At 36.3% G+C, this 22,424-nt stretch overlaps 1 protein-coding gene across 1 annotated transcript in view; it reads right to left on the bottom strand.

The window, feature by feature from the left end:
• LOC149565476 (tRNA/rRNA methyltransferase (SpoU) family protein) overlaps window positions 1–21,402 on the bottom strand; it is a 121,220-nt gene extending 99,818 nt beyond the window's left edge. Inside the window, exon 1 of the mRNA XM_089819014.1 lies at window positions 20,812–21,402. Within this exon, the coding sequence (XP_089675140.1) occupies window positions 20,812–21,173 (362 nt within the window). The 5' untranslated portion in view covers window positions 21,174–21,402. The remainder of the gene's footprint in view (window positions 1–20,811) is intronic.
• Window positions 21,403–22,424: the final 1,022 nt, after the last annotated feature.

Below are 22,424 nucleotides of genomic sequence, written 5' to 3'. Positions count from 1 at the left end.
ACAGCAAGGGGTGCCAAAATGTCCCTTAGCCATCCCCATTATGGCTAGTAGTCTCCTATGCCTTGGAACCATTTTGGGCTTAAAAAACCAAAAAAACCCTCTTTTTTTTTTTTAATGCCAAACCAGCAACATAGGGAGGCCATAAGGGCATGTATTGTCTTTCTAACCCTAAAATGATAAAATGATGATCCGCTTCTGCTTGAGGGAGATAGTCGCTTCTAAGTCTTTGGATATTGATAACCTAAACGAGGCTTAGTTTTATAGGCTATGTCTCTATCTGTTTATATTTTGATGTTTGAGAGTTCTAAATAAATGTTTGAGAGGTTTGATTTGGATATTCATATTGATAGACCATGGTTTTGATGTTTGAGACTATTGTTATGATTTATACTACTACTATTATCATTTATGTTGTTACACTACTATTGAAACTCATGATTTATTTACATATTATCTTCTTATCAATAATTGACATCTCTCTCTTTCCCTCTATCTATAATATCTTACTATATTTTGAAAAATTCATATATAATATATATTTAAAACTTTGTATATAGGTGTCCTCTATCGTCCCTTGGTTTTAGTAATCTGTGAAATATCCCAGAAACGCATCACCATCCCCAAAATGACATGGGACACAAAATTATACATTATAATGAATCAATAGCTCCAAAAAAAAAATTCAATTATCCTTTTACAACTGCTTTTAACTGGAAATATAAAACATTCCACTAGAAATATGAAATATAAAACAGCCAATGACAAGTTTAATATCAGTTACAAAATTTAAAATATCCAATTATAGAATATTAATGAAATTATGTCACTAAGTAAAGAAAATAATTGATGAAATCATAAATGGAAATTTAACATATTCAAATACAAATTTAAAATATCCAATTTCAAAATATTGGTGAAATTATATCTCTGCACTATGAAAATTACAAACTCATTTATACAAAAATTGGAAGTAATGATCTCCAAGAATATTGTGACTTTTTGGAAGCATTGGTCATAGACAACAATGCATAGTGTAGATGTCCTTGCATTGTGTTATCGTCTAACACAGACGCTAAACAAAAGGTTCCAAATGTCTCCAACTTGTTCCAAAGATTTCTCTCTTCTCTAGTATAGAATTTGCATGCATGGAAGAAGAAAAAGAAGTCAAACCCCGATTTTGGTATTTCTACCTCCATGTCAACTAGGCTTTTTGTCTTTTTAGACAAAGATAAGGAAAATATGATAGACTGTGATATAAAACAATCTATCTGCTAACACCAAGATCTTAAAATGCTAACATAGAATGGTAAATAAGATAGGAAGGGAACAACAAAATGGAATGGAATCACCTAGAAGCTGTGAAAAAACTCCAAAAAAATGCATTTCATTGATAATGTAGTTCTACAGAATCCCATCGAAATACCATATGAGGAGTATCAAGTATCATGCAAAATTAAAGGGTTGTTGTATAGTGCAAATAAGGATATTGCTTCTAGATTTACAAAGCCAAGGACAAGAGAGTTAGAAAATCTTTTCTATTTCCTTCAATTTCAAAATAGCAAATTGAATTCTTTTCTATGGTGTAAGTTGCAATTGTATGCAAGAATGTTACTTATAGTAAAAGTATCACAAAGTAAAGCTCCAACAGTTATTCAAATTACAAATTTTCATGTGACACATTGCACATAGCACTCCCATTTAGAGAATCAAACTCAGAAAGCCAGAAAATCATAAAATTGTTAGAAATATAAGATTTTAGTAATTAACATATTGTAATCAGGATATCTTATGTCAAAACTATAGAGAAAACAATATGCCGCATGAAATTGCAAGGGTGTGTAATTTATGATAGTAAAAGATAGTGTGATGAATCTGATGATATTTATGATAGTGGTAGATAGTGGTTGCGATCAAAGTTATAAGACTTGCAGAGTCTTGCTTAGACTCCACAAGTCCAGGACCAAGCCTGCTCTGTCGATTAATAGGATCCTAGTACTCGGACTCGAACTCGGCAAAGTCTACCCTAGTCTAGGCAAACTAGGTATGATCCAATATCGGGACTCTACCACAATGGCCAAGCTTTAAAAATAACAATTATATATTTTATTTTATTTACTTTTTCGTTGTATGTTTATGTTTGCCTCCAAACCATGAAAAGTTCACTTTAATGTTTGTAAACATAAGAAGGGGAAAAGAGGCATTTAAGCAAAAATATGGAGGTATCTAAGAGCAAACCAACAAATCAATTGAGGAGGAGATGGTGATTTTTGATTGTTTGTGCAATTAAGTAGCTTACATGCACACATTTAGAGGAGTTAAAAGAAGGATTTGGAGAAGGCCTGAACAAGTTTGAAGTACATTTCTTCATTTTTGGAGCAAATTTGAAGAATTGAGCTACATTGATTATCATAATTTTAAAAGTTAAAAGTTAATATGTATTTTTTTTATTTGGTTTGTTATAGGTCTCTTATGGGCAAATTCTGATAGATGTTATTACTGTTTGTGATGCTGGTTTCAAATCCCTAAGGATGAGTTGTAAGGTCCCATTTTGGTCAAAAGGTGGCTGATATCAAAGTCACAATGGCCGAGCAATGTGAGGTATAGAGGAGGAAAGGTTGCACCATCACGACCAACAGAAGAAGTAGAACACTCTTGAATTTTCTTGTGTAAAAACTACCCCTGATTTGTTTTGCTTCGAACAAATAAAACTATATATATATATATATATATATATATATATATATTTTTTTTTTTTTTTTTTTTTAAATTTATTTATTTATTTATTTATTTATTTTGTTGATTGTTAGCTTCAGGTTGCATGCTTGCAACTCAAACCGACAGATAACAAACTAATTGAATGGGGGATACCCACTCCAAAAAATCAGTACAATAATATGAAACCCACAAACATAATGCTCTTAAAGATTAACAACTTGATAAGTGGGAGATGTTGCTCCAACTGATTTAATATAATAACATGAAATAGGAAATGAGCATGCAACTATCTAATTAAGAGGGGCTTTTTCACCATCGCCGCATAGAAGAGTGTTTACAATACGCAATGAACTTGGAAATATAATGTAGAGATCAAACTTGAGATACCCAAATGGTAAAATCTTACTACATACATTTATCTAACAAACCCAGTTGTTGATAACTGAAAATGATGAACATGCAACAGCGAATCAATAAGAAATATCACTCGAAACCCTAGGTGTCCAACTTAAAACCCTCAAAATGAAATGGCATTAGGAAATCAGATATTACTATACTCACAATGCCTCCCAAATAGCAGATTTGCAAGCAACCTCAAACTGAAGAAGAATGGACAGCCCATTAACCGAAGCAGAATTGCGATCGCCATATGAAATCACAGAGTTAATTTCCAAAATTGTCTATTTCAACAACATGAGAAATGATGTGAGCAAGGAGTTTCGTCCTCACAAACCAAGAAGAAGTTGCAACGCCTTTGAATATCAGAAGCATAACAATATACAAATCTTCAACAGCCCAAAATGAGAGCCCTAGGCCTTTTATAGCTTTCAGCTGCGTTTTAGAAAAAGAACCTTTATGCTCTTTCCTGTATTTTTTTGGGATCGCTTTTTCCCCTATTTTTGGGAATGCTTTTTTGTCAGTTTTTCGCGAATTCTTCTTCCATTATTTTTAGTTATCAAACCTAATGTTGTCACGGTTAAAGTTATTAAAGAAGAAAAGAGTAGGTTTATGGCGTCTGTTGTTTTTCTTGTTGCTTAAGACTTGGTTAAGTTTCCATCTAGGGTTTTTATGAATGATTGGATTCACAATATCTTTAGTAAGAAAATTGGTATACATTACTCCTACTTTTGCATGCTTCAGAGAGATCTTTTCCTAGGCTTTTTCATAAACCCTAACTACCAAAAAGAAGTGGTGGAGAAGCAGTTCCCGAAAATTGGCAACTACATTTTCCAAGCCATTCCTTGGTTTCCAGAAACCACCCAAGACAAGCTACTCGCGTTATCTCGTCCTAGATGGCTCACCATCGAGAACTTGCCACCCTTCTTCTTGAACATCCTTCCTCAAGTTTTGGAACCAGTGATAAAGTTATTCGCATTGAAAAGTCCAATACCATGACCCCAAACACAAACGCAAGGTTTTGATCTCCATTAATCTGGGGTTGGACCTCGCTAAAGAAATCTGGTTTGACTTTGATGGTGAATGTCTCTCTTGCTCCCTAAATTTCCTGGGTGGTTTTGAAGTGTGTTTCCTATGGAGAAAGGAAGGGCACATGAGAAATTCTTGTCCCCTTCTGAAAAAGAATAAATTGTCGTTAGCTCCGATCTCTGATAAGGTTTTGATTTCCAACTCAAAGGCTCATTCCTCTGTTCCCAAGCCACAGGATTTAAACCCCTTGAAAGAGAAATCTACCCAAAGCTCTTCTCGAGGGACCTTTTCAGCAAAGGAGGTCTATGCATTACTTGGTGCCCTTTCCAAGGATTTCAGCAATATTCTCGTCCCATCTATGGTAGTTGCTAAAGATAAGGCTCCCCCTACATGCTGAGTGCTCTGAAACTCGTAATAATGTTAATGCTCCCAACAATAGAATTTTGAATGCTCAACAATTGGTTATTGAGGAAATTCAATGTACTCCCTCTGTTACATCCCAATTTTGACCTAGCTTGAAATATAGCCGTTGAGGTTCGCATGAAGTCAACTGGCAGTTTAATTTGATATAATCTAGAGAAATGGTAAGATAGTTGGTCATTATGATTTCAAGTGAAGATGACATGTTAGTTGATCGTTAATTGCGAATTCATGGAATTAAGATGAAAGGTTAACTGTTATGATTATTTATGATCAAATAATATATAAATTAATTACGAAGAATTATCATGCAGGAAGCATGTCGAAGGGGTGGAAGCATTGTCAGAAAAGAATTAGGCAGGGCATCACCATCACTGGGCAAACGGGTAAAAGACCTAGCGATTTGAAATAGAATACATCTACGGGACTCGCATGAGTTATTTAATAATTTAATTTAATTAATTTAGTTTAAATATAAAACGTATCTTAAAGGATTTTAATTTATCTTTCATCATATTATTTTTAATAAATATTTAATTACGTGCTTTTAAATATAAAATGATTTGGCACCATTATCATTTAATAATTCAATAGTTGTACATTATATTAATGTTCGAATTATAATAATTGTATTATTATAATTTTCAAATTTTAATCTTCGAATTCTTCTTTCCAACTTCTTATTCTTCTTTTATTCCTTTTCTCTCTTCATGGTCGGTTTTATAATTGGAATTCATATAAACCTCTTGGGAATTCAAATAGATCTTGTAACTGAAGGAAGCCGTAAGGTTTGGCTCAAGTTTATAATATGAAACCTTTAAACGTATATCGACATTCATTCTTGCTCCTAGCATTCATTCTACGTTGTTGTAGAGTTGCTTCCCAATTATATTGGCATTTTCTGATAATGATTGTTATGTTTCTACATAAGAGGATATTCTGACCCGTATGATTCTTTTCTGCAAAGCTTCTATTGAGTTAAGTAATCGGAGGAAAGGGAACCTGAAGCTCTAATTGATCGAGAGATGACTGGAACCCTAAATGATTCAGTGGTATCAGAAGCCCTAATTGAATCCGTGGTATTGGAAGCCCTAATTGAATCCGTGGTTGCGGAAGCCCTAGTTGAATCCATGGTTGTAGAAGCCCTATTTGAATCAGTGATATCGGAAGCCCTAATTGAAACCGTGGTATTGGAAGCCCTGGTTAAATCCGTGGTAGCGGAAGCCCTAAGTGAGATAGTGGTATCAGAAGCCCTAAATGAACCGAAGGTAAACAATGCCCTAATTGATAAAGTGGTATGAGATGCCCTAATTTTATATGATGGTATTTAATGGTAATTGTCATTTGATTTTGGTTTAAAAATATTGAATAGAAGTCGTTTGTAGTATTGTTATAGAGGTATTTGTGGACTAACCCGGGTGGTTGCAGAAGCATCCGTAGTTTTGATTTCAATCTCAATTTTCCAAGGTATGTGGTTTTAATTTCTGTAGTAATTTCATTTGATGGTGTTTTAAAGTTTTTAGTTAAGAAATTTTGTCTAACTGATTTTTTTTTAATGGTAAATCTTATTCACATGAACCTGAATGATATAACTGTCTTCCTATGAAACAAAGAAGTAATTGTATTCTTCGAGCATGATAGATGTTAATTTAGACCCGGGAAAACGGGATGTTACATATGGTATCAGAGTGCTGGGTTCAACACTGAAACCTTGGGTCCAGCACTGTTGTTGAAAAACTAAAAATGCAATGTTGAAAAAGATTTATTTTTGCACAACTGGATATTGCAATCAAAATTGGAAAAACACACTGGAAAAATCATTCAGAATAGCCAGGAAGGCTGAAATGATATAAAGTGGACAAATGTATAAACTATTAAAAAGATAAAAAGGATTGGCAAGTTGAGTGGTGGAGATCAGGTTTGTCAACCCAAATTTTGAAATCCTTAGCTAGGGTGGAATTAGGTTGTGCAGACGCTTCAATTATTTTGTCGAATAACTATTGGGACTTCAATTAGGCAGATTTGCCGAAACAATTGATCTTGTTGATTGTCCAGACGCTTCAGTTATTTTGTCGAATAACTATTGAGACTTCAACCCACCTAAATACTCATATGGCAGGACCAGAATGATACATATGCCTTATCCTTGGTGGGAGGGCCATTCTTTGTCGAGAATGAAAATATTAAAATGGGTCCGGATGCCAAGGCTTGCGCAATCCAAACACAGTTTATATAATTTTGATGAAATGTTATCTAAATCCATCATGATTGGGTTTGTTGACCCAAAATGATGACAAAAATAAATTGTTACCTATTTGAACTTGAACTGAAAACAAAACTGTGAACCATGATCCTTTTTGATGTTGGTAAACGACAAGTTCATTACGTGCTCCAATAAGGAGTAAACACACTTGCATAATTGGAACTATCAATGCTTGTTTACAGATGTAAACTTTGACGAGATGGGCATGGAAGCCTAAATCACAGAAATGGAAAAGATGAATTTCCAAGTATTTACAAAAGAATGATGAGAACCTTATGAAATGTTTCAGAGGCTTATGATCTTGAATTGATGATCTTGCATAGTATATCATGTTTTTACCCTTTGACACATTGTTATAAATGTATAATACACATGCGATGTTGACTTTACTTATTGAGCTGTTGTACATTGTTTTGGAGATATCCTATCATGAAATGATTATTCTAATGAAATATTCGGCATGAAGGCCAAGGTTACAATGGAAAAACATGGATCTAATAATCTTTTTCAAGTGATCTGTAAGTTAACCAAGATGATCTACCCATTAATAAGTGCCTTATGCCAAATGGTATGTATAAATGATTTAAGTTATAATCTAGAACTTGCTAGCTGAAGAATTTCAATTTTGAATGCTTCTTATTTACCGTCATTGACCCCTGAAAAATTCTCTTAGATGAAGATATCAGTATGAAATTGAACTAATGATATGGTGAGTACCTACATGAGTATGACAGGAACATGAAAAAGAATCAACTCAAATGATGCTATTAAACCACAAGGTAAAAAGAACTCAGGTGAGTATGTGTTTAATTTTATGTTACCATGCAAGTATCTTTCTGGAAACTTTAAAGTAAAAATGATCTTGAGTTTCGATTATGATTTTCATTCTGACCCAATTGAGAAATGATATCACAATGTTTTATATATATATATATATATATATATATATATATATCTTGTATGTGGAATATTCTTTTAGTGTCTCAATTGCAGAGGTCATCAAGGACGATGAACCACACGGGGAATGGTACGTTACATTCCAATTTTAAAATACTCCTTTATAATGTTCGTTGCAATTTCAAGTTCATCGAGGATGATGAACCGCAAGGGGAATGGTATGTTACATCCCAATTTTTGACCTAGCTTGAAATATAGCCGTTGAGGTTCGCACGAAGTCAGTTGGCAGTTTAATTTGATATAATCTGGCAAAATGGTAAGATAGTTCGTCATTATGATTTCAAGTCAAGATGACATGTTAGTTGATCATTAATCGCGAATTCATGGAATTAAGATGAAAGGTTAACTGTTATGATTATTTATGATTAAATAATATATAAATTAATTACGAAGAATTTCCATGCTGGAAGCATGTCAAAGGGGTGGAAGCATTGTCAGAAAAGAATTAGGCAGGGCATCACCATCACTCGGCGGATAGGTAAAAGACTTAGCGATTTGAAATAGAATACATCTGCGGGACTGGCATGAGTTATTTAATAATTAAATTAAATTAATTTAGTTTAAATATAAAACGTATCTTAAAGGATTTTAATTTATCTTTCGTCATATTATTTTTGATAAATATTTAATTGCATGATTTTAAATATAAAATGATTTGGCACCATTATCATTTAATAATTTAATAGTTGTACATTATATTAATGTTCAAATTATAATAATTGTATTATTATAATTTTCGAATTTTAATCTTCCAATTCTTCTTTCCAACTTCTTATTCTTCTTTTATTCCTTTTCTCTCTTCATGGTCGATTTTATAATTGGAATTCATATAACCTTCTTGGGAATTCAAATAGATCTTGTAACTGAAGGAAGCCGTAAGGTCTGGCTCAAGTTTATAATATGAAACTTTTAAAGTTTAAACGTATATCAGCATTCATTCTTGCTCCTGGCATTCATTCTACGCTGTTGTAGAGTTGCTTCCCGATTATATTGGCATTTTCTAATAATGATTGTTATGTTTCTACATAAGAGGATATTCTAACCCGTACGATTCTTCTCTACAAAGCTTCTATTGAGTTAAGTAATCAGAGGAAAAGGAATTTGAAGCCCTAATTGATCGAGAGATGACTAGAACCCTAAATGATTCTGTGGTATCAGAAGCCCTAATTGAATCCGTGGTATTGGAAGCCCTAATTGAATCCGTGGTTGCGGAAGCCCTAGTTGAATCCGTGGTTGCAGAAGCCCTATTTGAATCAGTGGTATTGGAAGCCCTAATTGAAACCGTGGTATTGGAAGCCCTAGTTGAATCTGTGGCAACGAAAGCCCTAAGTGAGAGCGGTATCAGAAGCCCTAAATGAACCAAAGGTAAACAATGCCCTAATTGATAAAGTGGTATGAGATGCCCTAATTTTATATGATGGTATTTAATGGTAATCGTCATTTGATTTTGGTTTAACAATATTGGATAGAAGTTGTTTGTGGTATTGTTATAGAGGTATTTGTGGACTAACCCGGGTGGTTGCAGAAGCATCCATAGTTTTGATTTCAATCTCAGTTTTCCAAGGTATGTGGTTTTAATTTTTGTAGTAATTTCATTTGATGGTGTTTTAAAGTGTTTAGTTAAGAAATTTTGTCTAACTGATTTTCTTTTTAACGGTAAATCTTATTCACATGAACCTGAATGATATAACTGTCTTCCTATGAAACGAAGTAGTAATTGTATTCTTCGAGCATGATAGATGTTAATCTAGATCAGGGAAAACGGGATGTTACACCCTCTAACAAGGAGATGCTACCCGCCCCTTGCCCTGCTTTGTTCAAATGCCCAATGTTGGCTTTCAACAACCCTCTCTTTAATCCTAGCTCTTCCCCTATGATTAAGGGTGATGATGGATCTACAGATCTCCCTTCCCTAGTTGTTCGGCAGGAAGAACCCTCGAAGGTGGAGGTGAGTGGAATAGATCATATCGTTTCAGATAAGATTGTGCCCAATGAGGAGTTGAAAGAAGTCCCCCTTGATAAACTTGAAGAATTTGAACCCATTGATGGATTAAGGACCATTAAACAGAATTATAATGATAAGCTTTCCAAATATTCTGTGACAATGATCCTAGATCCCCTTCTCTTGCCTCCAATTTCGTGTGGTTGGAAATACCTGACAAAGAACTGAGCCTCTGAGACTCTAGAACCCACCATCAATCTTGATAACATTGAGAAGGCTGAAGATCTCAAAGACAGTGCCTTGGAGGAGGAATGTCATGAGGACAAGGAAGATTGCTTGAGTCCTCAAACCCCACTAGGTGAAGGAGAGCAAGAGGTTTTCACCTTCAGTACCAAGAAACTAAACAAGAAGAAGAAGCCCAAGAGGATATCAGTGGGTGAAAATGATGTTGTGGAGGAATGCAAAACTTTGATAACAAGGAAAAGAGGCAGACCTCCTTCCAAGAACAAAGAAACTAAACCTCCCAATATACCAAGGAAGAGGCTGCCCAATTGTTTCAAAAGTTTTAAGTCCCCAGTGGAAATTGATAGCTAATGGTTCGAATGAATATCAAGTGTGCATCTTGGAATGTTAGAGGGTTAGAAAACCCTCATAGAAAATATATCGTGAAAAGATTTCTTAGATTTGTGAAGGGGAAAGACATCCTAATGTTACAAGAGGTTAAATCTGTTAAGTTCAATTTGGACTTAGCCCTCAAATGTATTTGGAATGAAGCATCCTCATTTCCTACCATGCACCCCAAAGGGAGAGGAGGAACATCTATTCTCATCAACCTTAAATGGAATAAACAGGCAACTGGATGGGGGTGCTCTCCATGTAACAGGACTGTCTGGGTGACCTCTACTTATGAATCCTCTAAAATTGACCTTTGTTCAGTGTATGCATGATGGGTTTGGAAGAATTAATCTTTGGAAGTGGGTCTGTGAATTGAAAATTTGACCTTGGATCCGTGCAAGGGACTTCAACATGATTGAAAATCCCCAAGACAATGCAGGGGGGTCTAAGTTTGAATATAAGAACAATGAAAAAAAATTGGTATAAAATGATAAATGGGCTCAAACTGCTAGACCCTTGGGCTGGGAGGAAAGCTGAACACAATGGTATCTGGCACACATGGTCCAACAATCAAAAAGGTGACAGGAGGATCCATTGTAGGTTTGACATATTTTACTTCAATAAAAGAGGTCCTAGGTTGCAGCCAAGATGAGGAAGGGTTGTGTGTTAAAGTAGTCCCCTTTACTCTATCCAATCACCACCCCATTGTTGCTTCCTTTTTCCCCGTTGGATTTTCTCCACAGCTGGATAAAAAGAAGGATAGATTAGCCCTTAATACCTCTTTGCTCAAGGATGAGGAACTAAGAGTTGCAGTGTCAATAATAAATGGTTTAATTCTCACACTGTCAACCATAAGAGTGTAATTGACCAGTGGAATCAGAATATGAAAGATTATAGAAAAGAGGAAGCTTCTCTTCACACCCAGCTTTGTCAGGCCATAATAGAGATGCAAAGGACCCCTTCCAAAGTACTGGCAGTTGAAGCCCTCCCCCATTCCAGGGACTCCCTTAGAAAGCTTCAAACCAAAAAAATTCAAGGTGCCAAAGTCAGAGCCTGGATGAACTAGATCAAATTAGGTGATAGGGGATCTAAATTCTTTTCAACACCTTGAAAGCAAAGGAAGCTAGAGATAAACTTAATTGTCTGTGTGAAGAGGGGGTGATGATTAACTATCATGAAGAAATCCTCCAAGCCTTTACAACCTACTATGTTAAACTCTTTTCTTTAGAGGAACCTGGTCGGATAATGGAGTTGGATAGGGAGAAGGTCAGAGGCATTATCCCAAAAAAGATCTCCACTGAACAAGTAGATCTGCTAGGCAGATCAATATCTGTGATGAGATTAATGAGGCCATTCTCAGAATGAGTAATAACAAGGCTTTGGGGCCTCATGCATTGCCCATTGAGTTTTACAAGAGAAAAATCTGATGGATTGGAGGGGAAATCCTGAAAGTTTATGAGGAAGCTATTGATAGCAAATCCCTCGGACCTCAAATCAACTCAGGTCTCACAAAATTGATTCTAAGGATGGAAACAAAACTCTGATTAAAAATTGGAGGCCTATCACACTACTAAATGTCTCTTTCTAGCTAAAATATTGGACATAAGATTGGAAAATATCTTGCCTTCAATCATCAACTCCTCTCAAACAGGCTTTGTTTAAGGGAGATTTATCTTGGAGAACCTTGTTACCTATTGGGAGTAAATGGAATGGGCTCGAGTCTCCAACCAACAGGCAGGTATCTTGCTGATAGATTATGAGAAGGCCTATAATATAATAGAATGGAAATTCATAATAATAATGTTAGCTTTAGGGTTCCCCTCTGTTTGGTAGGATGGTCTCCACATTGTTAAACGATGCTACTGCAGCAGTAAAGGTCAATGGATGCATAACTGAAAGTTTTACCCTCTCTAGATCAGTCAGACAAGGTTGCCCTCTGGCCCCTACCCTATTTGTGATTGCAGCAGACTCACTCTACTATCTGTTAGGGAATAATAACATTTCACCCAGTGTGAAAGGTGTTGTGCTTCCCAACCAAGAAGTGATTTCCAATATTCAATTTGCTGATGACACTGCAATTATCATTCAGATGTTTGAGGAAAATCTAAGAAATTTCATGGACAAGTTAGAGTTATTATGTTCAGCTTCAGGCAGTAAAATCTCTCTGGCTATATCTATCCTCCTTGGATGGGATAAGTCCCTCCTACATGGTGTGAAAATTTTTGTCTAGTCTGGGGGAGGCCTAAGCATATAATTAGATACTTGGGGATTCCCTTCTCTATTTGCCCTGAGTTGAAAGACGTGGGAATGGGTCAAGAGAAAAATTGAATACAAACTGCATAAGTAGAATAACCGCTTCCTCTCTGTGGCCAAGAGAATCCAGGTCTGCCAGAAAATTCGTTCTTCCTACAGCATCTACTACTCCTCTGCCTGGTTATTCAATGTTGGACATTTTAAATACATCCAGAAATTTCCTTTGGTCTGATGGAAGAGGCAACAAAAAACATCATGCAGTCAGTTGGGAGTGGTGCTCTAGGAACAAAGAACTTGGGACTAGGATTGAAAGATCTGAGGACTCAAGGGATGGCCCTTGCTATCAAATGGGTTGCAAAAGCAGCTGAGGGAGATGAACCCTGGAAGGTGCCAATTAGAAAAAACATCTCCAGAGCCACCCCCTCACATGCCAAATTCATGGAAGAACCTCCATCTCAATGACTTGTATAGTGCAGATTTTTAGATAAAAGTTGAGGATTCTAATGTTTTCAAGGCCATATGGAAAAGCTAGAGTACAGTTAGACACTTTATTTCTGGTAACTCCCTTGTAGACAAAGACAATGACATATGTGGCAAAAAAACAATCTAGTGGAACTTAACTCATGGGGACAAACCCCTTGCTCTTCTTCAGGGGTTCTCAGCCAGAAAGTGGGCTTTCAAAGGTATTAATTCCTTCCAAGACATCACATCTCAATGGCTGGCAGGAACTGGTCGACAGATATGGTTTCCCCCAGTCTCAAAGGAGAAAACACTCTCTTCTTGCTGCAACCAAAGGCCTTGACTTCCCTAAGATCTGCAGCCCCCCTTCAATCAGAATTGCTTCCCTCAAATAGCTGGATGGTACTCCCCTTCCCCATGTCAAAGTCAAAAATATTTATAATCTTCTCGCCCATAAATTGGACATTCTTGACCACCTCAATGAGAAATGGAACCTCAGCATTGACCACAGCTTTTGGACTAAGTATCTGTTTAATTTCTGGCACCGTCCCCTTGAGCCTAAAATTTCCTGCTTCTTTTGGCGCTTCCTTCTGCACAGGTTACCCTTTCAGAAACTAGGTGGGGAACCCAATATCTGAACTGTGCAAAAACAATGAATCTATTTTCCATGTCTGTTTTTTACTACTTTTTGCCAAAGAAGTTTGGAGCATGTTTGTCTCACTCTCAATGGCAACTTTAACATTATTCATATCATATCTGGTAATATCTTGAGTAGTAACAATAACAGTAACTTTTTTTGGTCTATTCTCAGAGCATCATACTGGCAGCAGAGATACCCGCTAAGAACCCTCTGCCTGACGGTAAAGAACTTGTTGGAAATATTCTATGTTCATTGCTTATCTTGATTTTGTATATGCTGGACTGTATAATTGTGCTACTGTTGTTACTTCAGCGATTATCTAACATATTCTAAGCAGTAAAGCACTGACAGGTTGTAGCTTGAAACTCTTTTGTTTATCTTTATAACTAACAGAAAAAAAAAGCTCTCTTTTGTTTTGGCTTTTTTGGCTTTTTAAAAAAATGCACCTTTTTCTGCCTTCTGTTTTTATTTTTTTTTAGATGATTTTAGTTATTTTAGACCATCCTAAATAAAATAACATAAAGTGTCCTTATGACCACTTTCCAGTATCTTGAGCCTAGCCACACTTTTGCTGAACACTTAAACACCTTTAAAATAATTAAAAGTAAGTCCTCAATTAAAATATTAATCAAAGGTACCTTTTTGGACAACTTAATTTACTTATTTAGTATTTTCTCCCTTTACCAACACTCAATACCTTCCATGAAAAACTTAGGAAAATAGGCTGAGGGTCAACATCAGCTTACGCTCAAGTAGGGAGACAAATGGCCTGTTGTAAGAGTAATTCGAGCTAATTCAATGATAAATTCTAATGTCTTGCTATAATGTTTAATCAGTCCATCCTGCTCTCATGTATCCAACTCCTACTTTTGAACCCGAATTTGGAAACTTACATAAAAGGCACACCCAATCCCTTGTTCCTGTTAAACCACTAGCTTCTTCAATGCATGAACAAGTTGTGCAAGTCATCTACAAACAGCCTTGTTTTGAAGTTCTTGATGTGCAGGATGAGCAGTTTACTGCAATCTTGGATCCGGAATTTCTAGCATACTAGGATGAGCAGATTACTGTATTTCATCTTTAGTTTCTGTGCTCTAGTTTTAACATGGTATCAGAGCCAGATTTACTAATAACAGCGAGCAATGACTGTGAATAAGGTCTTATGTGATAGGTATCTCATGCATGCGTATTTTGTTTTAAATTCTCTCTTTTATGTGCATCTGGTAGTTTGAGAATGCTCCTCATTGTTTGTCTATTTGTGTGTGTATTCATGTTTTTGAATTCATAATCATCAATTAATATGAATATGGGGTTGCAAGAGAGCAAAAATTGTTTTGAGCAAGTGGTGATCGACCCCTCAGGGAAGACCACCTAATGCATCGTAGCAGATCTGGAAGCACTTGAGTGTTTGTGTTCTTCATATCATCTGCATTCACATTCAACGTGGGTGGTCAAATTCATTGTATGAGGCAGGAATCCTTTCATTTACAGTGGTAGGTCTCTTCATGGCCTCAATTATTTGATGTGTTGTTCAAATGCTGACATAATCTTGATTGATATCTGGAAATGAATCATCTTCCTTTGGTCATCGCACATTTCTCATTTATTTCTATAACTTCTCGACATCTCTTTTTATGGCGGCCAGTCTTCATGCTACTATCGGGGCATCCGGTCATTTACTCTGTGTGACCGTTCTTTTTGGTGAAGAAATTTTATCGTCAATTAAGCCAAGAAACGCCTTGTTTCTCACCCAGTTTTTCTGATTCTCTTTACCATCTTGTAACAGTGGATTGATTCTTCGATATATTTTCAAGACCAAGTCTTTGGTGGTGTTTGTTCTCCTCTTTGTGTGAGCCAAAGGATTAAGCAAACATATGGTTTGCGTAACTCCTCTTCAAAGTCCTGAACTCTTTCGTGTGGATTGATTCCCAAAGCATGTATATTTGTAGTGAAGATGCATGAAACAGCAGATCAATATTATTGTGCAAAACCATATTCTGGAATGGTCAGGGAAACAGGAAAGCTTCTTTTCTGATTGAACTGCATTTGAACATTTCAACCCTTCTGCAATGCTTACGTGTCTACAACCAACAACATTATCCTGGCAGACATTCAGAAGTTTTGGACTGCTTAACATTCTTCAGAAGTTTTAAGCATGGACGTCATTGTTATTTTGCAGAAAAAATGAGATAAGTATCACGGTGATCATTATTTTTAACAAAAGAGTATGATCAGGTCATATTTTTTATTATATATAGTCTGCATATATGTCAGTATCGCAGATAGTTTCTTCTCTGTGGCTTATTATACTTATATGTAAAAAGCTTGCTGGATGAGCATTCTTGTGATTGGTATCAAAAGGAATGTTAGAGGTTGTTGACACATTTGGAGTTGCAGCTGATCTAGAAGATAAGTATTATTTCCAGTACGTAAACACTGCTTATTGATTTTGCTGCAGCAGATAAGTATTTTGAGTAAAATCATATTTTCATTTTGGGATAAGCATTTAATTTTATGAGTTGTAATTAATCTCCTTTCGTTGCAAGATACAACCAAAGGGAGTGATGCAGGAGCATCCTGCATGGGGAAAAAAAAATAAAAAATAAAAAATAAAAAATTGGAGGAGAGAGAAAGTGACGAAAATTAGAGGAGAAATAATTTTAAAAATTTTTAAAAGGGAGGAGGAGAAAAAAAGGAATTTCTATTTTTGAGGTGCATAGGTGGCATAAATAGAAAAATAAATAAAAATGGTTGTCATTCCATTTGTCGAGGTGTGTAGATGGAATTCTAGAAGTTTGTGGACATTTTATTAAATCATGCATTTAATATTTGTTGGGCCACATGGTGGTGCTTAGTTGTATTTGGGTGGGAATTAAATATTTGTTGAAAGGTAGTTGCATTTACCTTTTATCCCACATTGATTGTGTTAGTAACATCTTGGGTGGAAAGTGCCTATTTAAGCAAGGTATATGAGCATTTCTAATCAAGCTTCAAGGTGTGAAAGCTTCAAAGTGTGATCTCTTCTTAGTAGAAGCTTGGAGAGAAGGGGGATTTTCCTGAGTTTGTAGACAGAGTGCTGAATGTAAGGCAGTTTACAGCAGGATTGTGGTAGAGCTGTGAGTGTGTGGACAGAGCACCGAATGTGATGCAGTTTACACTTGGATCTTGGATAAAGTTTGTGAGAATAGCTAGTGGCTACGGTTTAGAAACAAGGAGGTTGTTTGGTGGCTTGCGAGCACAAGTTGAGATCTTGAAGGTTTCTACCAGAGTGGGGATCTAGACTAGCTAGTGTTTGGATTGGATCTTGAGGGATCTTGTAGAACTATTATTGTAATTGTTATTGTATTTGGCCGTAACCGGGAAGGCCTTACAGCACGACACATTGCATGTAACAGTTATTTTATGAATAAAGAGTTATGATTTGATTTCAGATATTTCATTGTTATTGTGTTTCCGCTGTGTGGTTATTTGCTAGGGGATAGGACATCTCCTTTGGGGATTCTCCTACCTTGTGCTGCGTCAAGAGGTATCAGAGCGAAGGTTGTTCCTGAGTGTGTAGACAGATTGCCGAAGTTGAGGCAGTTTGCACCAGGACTTGGGTTGGAGAAGTAGATCTGAGTTGGTCTTGATCTAGTGATGGAATGTTCTTTTTTGAGTCCTAGATCTCTTGGTTGTGAGGTGGCAGATCGTGGTTCTGACTTGCAATTGCAGAGGGCTTGCAGATGGATCAATGGATGCGAAGATGGAAGACTGATTTTGTTGAGGCATGATCGTAGAGAGTTTGTGGATTGCAGATCCGTGGTCCTGGACTTGTGATGTGGTTCCTAATTGTTCATGCGAGGTGGCAGGTTGCGATCTGACTTGTAAACAATTTGGTTTTGTCACAAAGAGCGTAGGAAGGATTTGATGCAGAGGGTTTATGAAGATCTTGGGAGATGGCTCTAAAAGGATTGGACCCTGAGATGATTGCAAATCTTCATGATGTGGTGGAGAGGAATTTTTTCTAAGATGTCTGCTCAGTTTGAAGCTAGTTTGGCTGATCGAACTAATAAGGTGGTTGCTCAGTTTGAAACTAGTTTGGTTGATCGAGATAAGGATAGGATGAGGAAGGCATTTCGTAGATGTTTGTGGAGCTGGAGTCTACCAATCCAGAAGAGAGTTGTCTGGTCAGTTAAGAGACTTGTTCGAGAAAGAAGATGGTATCACAAGGTCGAGGTGGAAGAGGTTGGTTTTGTTGGTCAGTTTGTGGACCCTGATATAGAACCTGCAGAACAATTGGAGAGTGTTGCTGAAGATATTCCTAACCTTGTTGATGTTGGGATGGAGATTGGTTTTCATGATCAGTTGGTTGAATCTGACATGGAGATTATGGAGCACTCAGTCGTGGATGATCTAGTTGCTGTTAGTGATGATTTGTATGTTGCAAAGCATCTTGTTGTGAGCAATGAGATGGTTGGTGTTGAGAGTTTGGCATGTGTTGATGGAGATCTACATATTGCTGCTGATATGGAGTTCAATGTTGTTGGTATGGATTCACTAGTTGCCAATGTGGATGAGGGTTTGTTGATGAAGTATTATGTTCAGTTTGTTCCTGGGAATGAGCATGTTAATTGGATGGTTGAGATTCTGGTATTTGATAGACTGATGCAGATGTGGGTGATTTGCATGTTGGTTTTCTTGTCCCTGTTGAAGTGGAAACCATTGGTGAAGATGAATATGGTTGTAGATCTTTCTTTTGGCATCAAAGTGTGAGACACACTTTTCTTGTCTACCTGGGGAGTCTGATGCAGGAGCATCTTACATGGGAAATTTTTTTAATAAAAAAAAAAAAAAAAAAAAAAAAATCGAAGGACAGAGAAAGTGACGAAAAATTAGAGGAGAAATAATTAAAAAATTAAAAAAAGGGAAAAGGAGAAAAAAAGGAATTTATATTTTTGAGGTGCATAGGTGGCATAAATAGAAAAATAAATTAAAATGGTTGTCATTCCATTTGTTGAGGTGTGTAGGTGGAATTCTAAAAGTTTGTGGACATTTTATTAAATCATGCATTTAATATTTGTTGGGCCACATGGTGGTGCTTAATTGTATTTGGGTGGGAATTAAATATTTGTTGAAAGGTAGTTACATTTACCTTTTATCCCACATTGGTTGTGTTGGTAACATCTTGGGTGGAAAGTGTCTATTTAAGCAAGGCATATGAGCATTTCTAATCAAGCTTCAAGGTGTGATCTCTTCTTAGTAGAAGCTTGGAAAGAAGGAGGAAGCTAAAGTGCAAGTTTTCCTGAGTCTGTGGACAGAGCACCGAATGTGAGGCAGTTTACAACAGGATTGTGGTGGAGTTGTGAGTGTGTGGACAAAGCGTCAAATGTGAGGCAGTTTACACTTGGATCTTGGATAAAGTTTGTGAGAAGAGCTAGTGGTTATGGTTTAGAAACAAGGAGATTGTTTGGTGGCTTGCGAGCACAAGTTGAGATCTTGGAGGTTTCTACCAGAGTGGGGATTTGGACTAGCTAGTGTTTGGATTGGATCTTGAGAGATCTTGCAGAACTGTTATTGTAATTGCTATTGTATTTAGCCGTAACCGGGAAGGCCTTATAGCACGACATATTGCATGCAATAGTTATTTTATGAACAAAGAGTTGTGATTTGATTTCAGATCTTTCATTGTTATTGTGCTTCTACTATGTGGTTATTTGCTGGGGGCTAGGACATCTCCTTTGGAGATTCTCCTGCCTTGCGCTGCATCAGGGAGCCTTCATAATTAAGAGTGAGTGCTTATGGAGGTCCCTTCATTCTTATATATGCTTGTGATGCTTGTGGTATTTATAAAATTTGAGACTTAAATGGAATCAAGTCTTAGTTTGTTATTGCCTATTTTATTCTTCTATGAATAAATGAGATTGTAAGATCAGCTATGATAACTCTTTCACTATGCGATAGTTAACATCATGTTGAGAGAGTCCATGATGTCATCACGTTGAGAGACTCCGTGATGGGAGTTAAATGTCATGTTGAGAGATTCCATGACAGTTCACATTGAGAGAGTTCATGATTAAAGGCTTAGCTGTGAGTCTTACAAATCTTTTCATGTTGAGTGAATCCATGAATATGAGCAATTGTTATAGGTTTTCATATTGAGTGATTCCATGAATATGAGTAATTGTTATAGGTTTTCATGTTGAGTGATTCCATGAATATGACTCATTGTTACAGGTTTTCATGTTGAGTAACTCCATGAATTATGTTTTGAATTTGTATGATCAGAATTTATCATTGACATTTTTTCAGTTGCAACTTTGTGTCACTATTCAGCTAAAGATCTCTCTCTTGCTAAGAGGGAGTGTTAAATTTTTTAGCCGCGATAGAGATCTTTATCTCTCAAAATATGGATGTTATTATCATTATTGTCACCTTCAGCTGAAAAGGACACTTATGTTTTATTAAATGTAATGACATGTGTCTTTCAACATGTGTTGAGGTATGGAAATTTGAAGAGTTGTAATTATAATTGTAATAAAGAGTCACGTTTTGAGAAATTGGAGAGACCTTCGGTCGGTATGTGAAGAGTCTCTCCTTAAGTTATATATATCACATCTAGCGATAGACATTGTACACTTGAACTTTTATTATCAATAAAATGATCTTTTGTTGGGTAGCTGGTTTTCCTCTTCACTCTAGAAGGGTTTTCGGTGTTGATTTTCTCTCTAATAATTTCTTTATTACTGTATTTCATCTTTAGTTTCTGGGCTCTAGTTTTAACACTCCCTTCGTATTCTATTTCTCAAGAACCTCGTCTCTATTTGCGTGAATAACAGTATCCTACAATTTCAATCTTATCCCAGCCAAGAGAAATTTCGAGTTCCTCATTTGAAACAGAAATAACAAAATACATCATAACAATCATTGGTTAACATCTGAAAGCAAAAACCGTAGGATTTACTACTCATTTTTTTAAAAAAATCGAAAGAACCAACAGAAAGTTGACCTTTTTTTGGTTATTCTATACGAAAACATACTGATTGATGAATAAAAAATTGACCACAAAGCCAAAAACAAGCATTCTGTTTAAAATTCTCCTGATTTCAAGAAGCTGGAAGTTAAACTAACGTACTCGTACAGTACCTTAAAGGGGCGGTGCCAAGTACAACAACAGAACCCACTAAACGGCGATAAGATGAGCTCTGCCGGAGCTTCACTAAATGCTTGACAAAAGGATTCGCTACACTAGATATGTAATCAACGTGTGCGGGCACCTCCATTCCTCTAGTTTTACCATCATTTTCAACTGGGTAGTCATCTTGCTCTGCCTTTCTTCTCCCACTAGTAAGTCTGTTGGAAACCGCAATGCCTTGGAAGCTGTCTGTCCTACACAGTAGTATTCTTCTTCTTGTGGGTAAGCGAGTGTCATAGATTAATGCGGTGGGGCAACGTGGTTGAGATAAGGAGGTGGGCGACGCCAGTGATATGCAGAGAATGGCTGGCATTGCAGATACAATTCGCTACTGAAGGTGAACTTGTCCACTGAGCTGCTCTGCCCTCTGTTTGAAGGACTTTCTAGGATACAAAGGAAAATAGAACCAGCTAGCTACGTAGCTTTGAATTCAACAAATTTCCCCCATGTGTAGTTGAGCCTCGTTTTCAATCTTCCTTTTTAATCATCCGTTTTTGTCTTGTATAATCTCAATTTCTTCTCAAGTTCAGTAGTTTCCTTTCGTTTCATTTTATAATGATAAATTACTCGTTTAAAATTATAGTTCTGGCTTTAATTTGGTTTAGGATTTTTTTTATAGAATTTAAGTCTAGATTTTTGAGTTTTTCCGCTTCTTCTATGTTTCCATTTACATGTTATATACTAATTAATTATGGGAGTTTTTTTATGTTGTAATGGTTTCAACTAGCATCACTATTGCGGGGGTTTTTTATGTTATTATGGTCTCAACTAGCAATACTAACATCTCATGATAATGGTTCTTCTAATCACACAACTCTGAAAAATTGTGCCCAAAGTTTTTCACTAGATACGTTTTTTAAGTAAACAGAGTTTATTTTATTAATTTTGGATTATGACAATGAATGCTAATGGTTAGAGTAGAGCACTCTTATAAAAAAAATGTTGGGATGGTCACACCTCAAAGCATGCTCTGAGACTGGGTTGCAAATACTTGAGTCCCTCATGGGGTCCACCTAGATAATGTTAAAAACCTAAACATAGTTTTTTTCTTTTTTTTTCATTTTATCAAACCAACCCATGCCTATGTCATTTTTCAAGATGTGCCTTGATATGTTCAGTCCTCCTTCCTTGTTTTTTAACCTTGCTCTTGAGACATTCCTATCTCTGATGATAAGAAACTATGTGTGCATGTGGATTGAGTTTCTAGATCTTTGTTTATTGTTGCTAAATCCCTTGACAAGGTTGTATATATCGAGGTTGATTAGTTTTATCATCCTCTACATGTTCTGAAGGCCTCAAAATTGGAGAAAAAACAGGATGTGGTGACCCCAAAAGGAGAGCATGCCCCATTCTCCCAATGACACCAATAAACACCAAGAGTAAGTAGAACAGTAGTAGCAAAATGTGTTGATAGTTTCAAACCTTCTAGAGAATGGGAAGGAGGTTGTTACTCCCATGGTTGTTGAAATTTTTGTTCATCTGATTTTGCTGCAAAATCGTTAATCAATTTAAGTGTTTCAAGCTCAGCCCTCTCACAACCCTTTTGGTTTCGCAAAGGATGGTG

Source organism: Cupressus sempervirens, chromosome 3 (assembly GCF_028749045.1).
Source record: "Cupressus sempervirens isolate cs-2001-9-10 chromosome 3, ASM2874904v1, whole genome shotgun sequence".
Lineage (NCBI taxonomy): Eukaryota > Viridiplantae > Streptophyta > Pinopsida > Cupressales > Cupressaceae > Cupressus > Cupressus sempervirens.
Note: the sequence above shows the minus strand (reverse complement) of the source record. Positions and strands in the feature narration are given on the sequence as shown.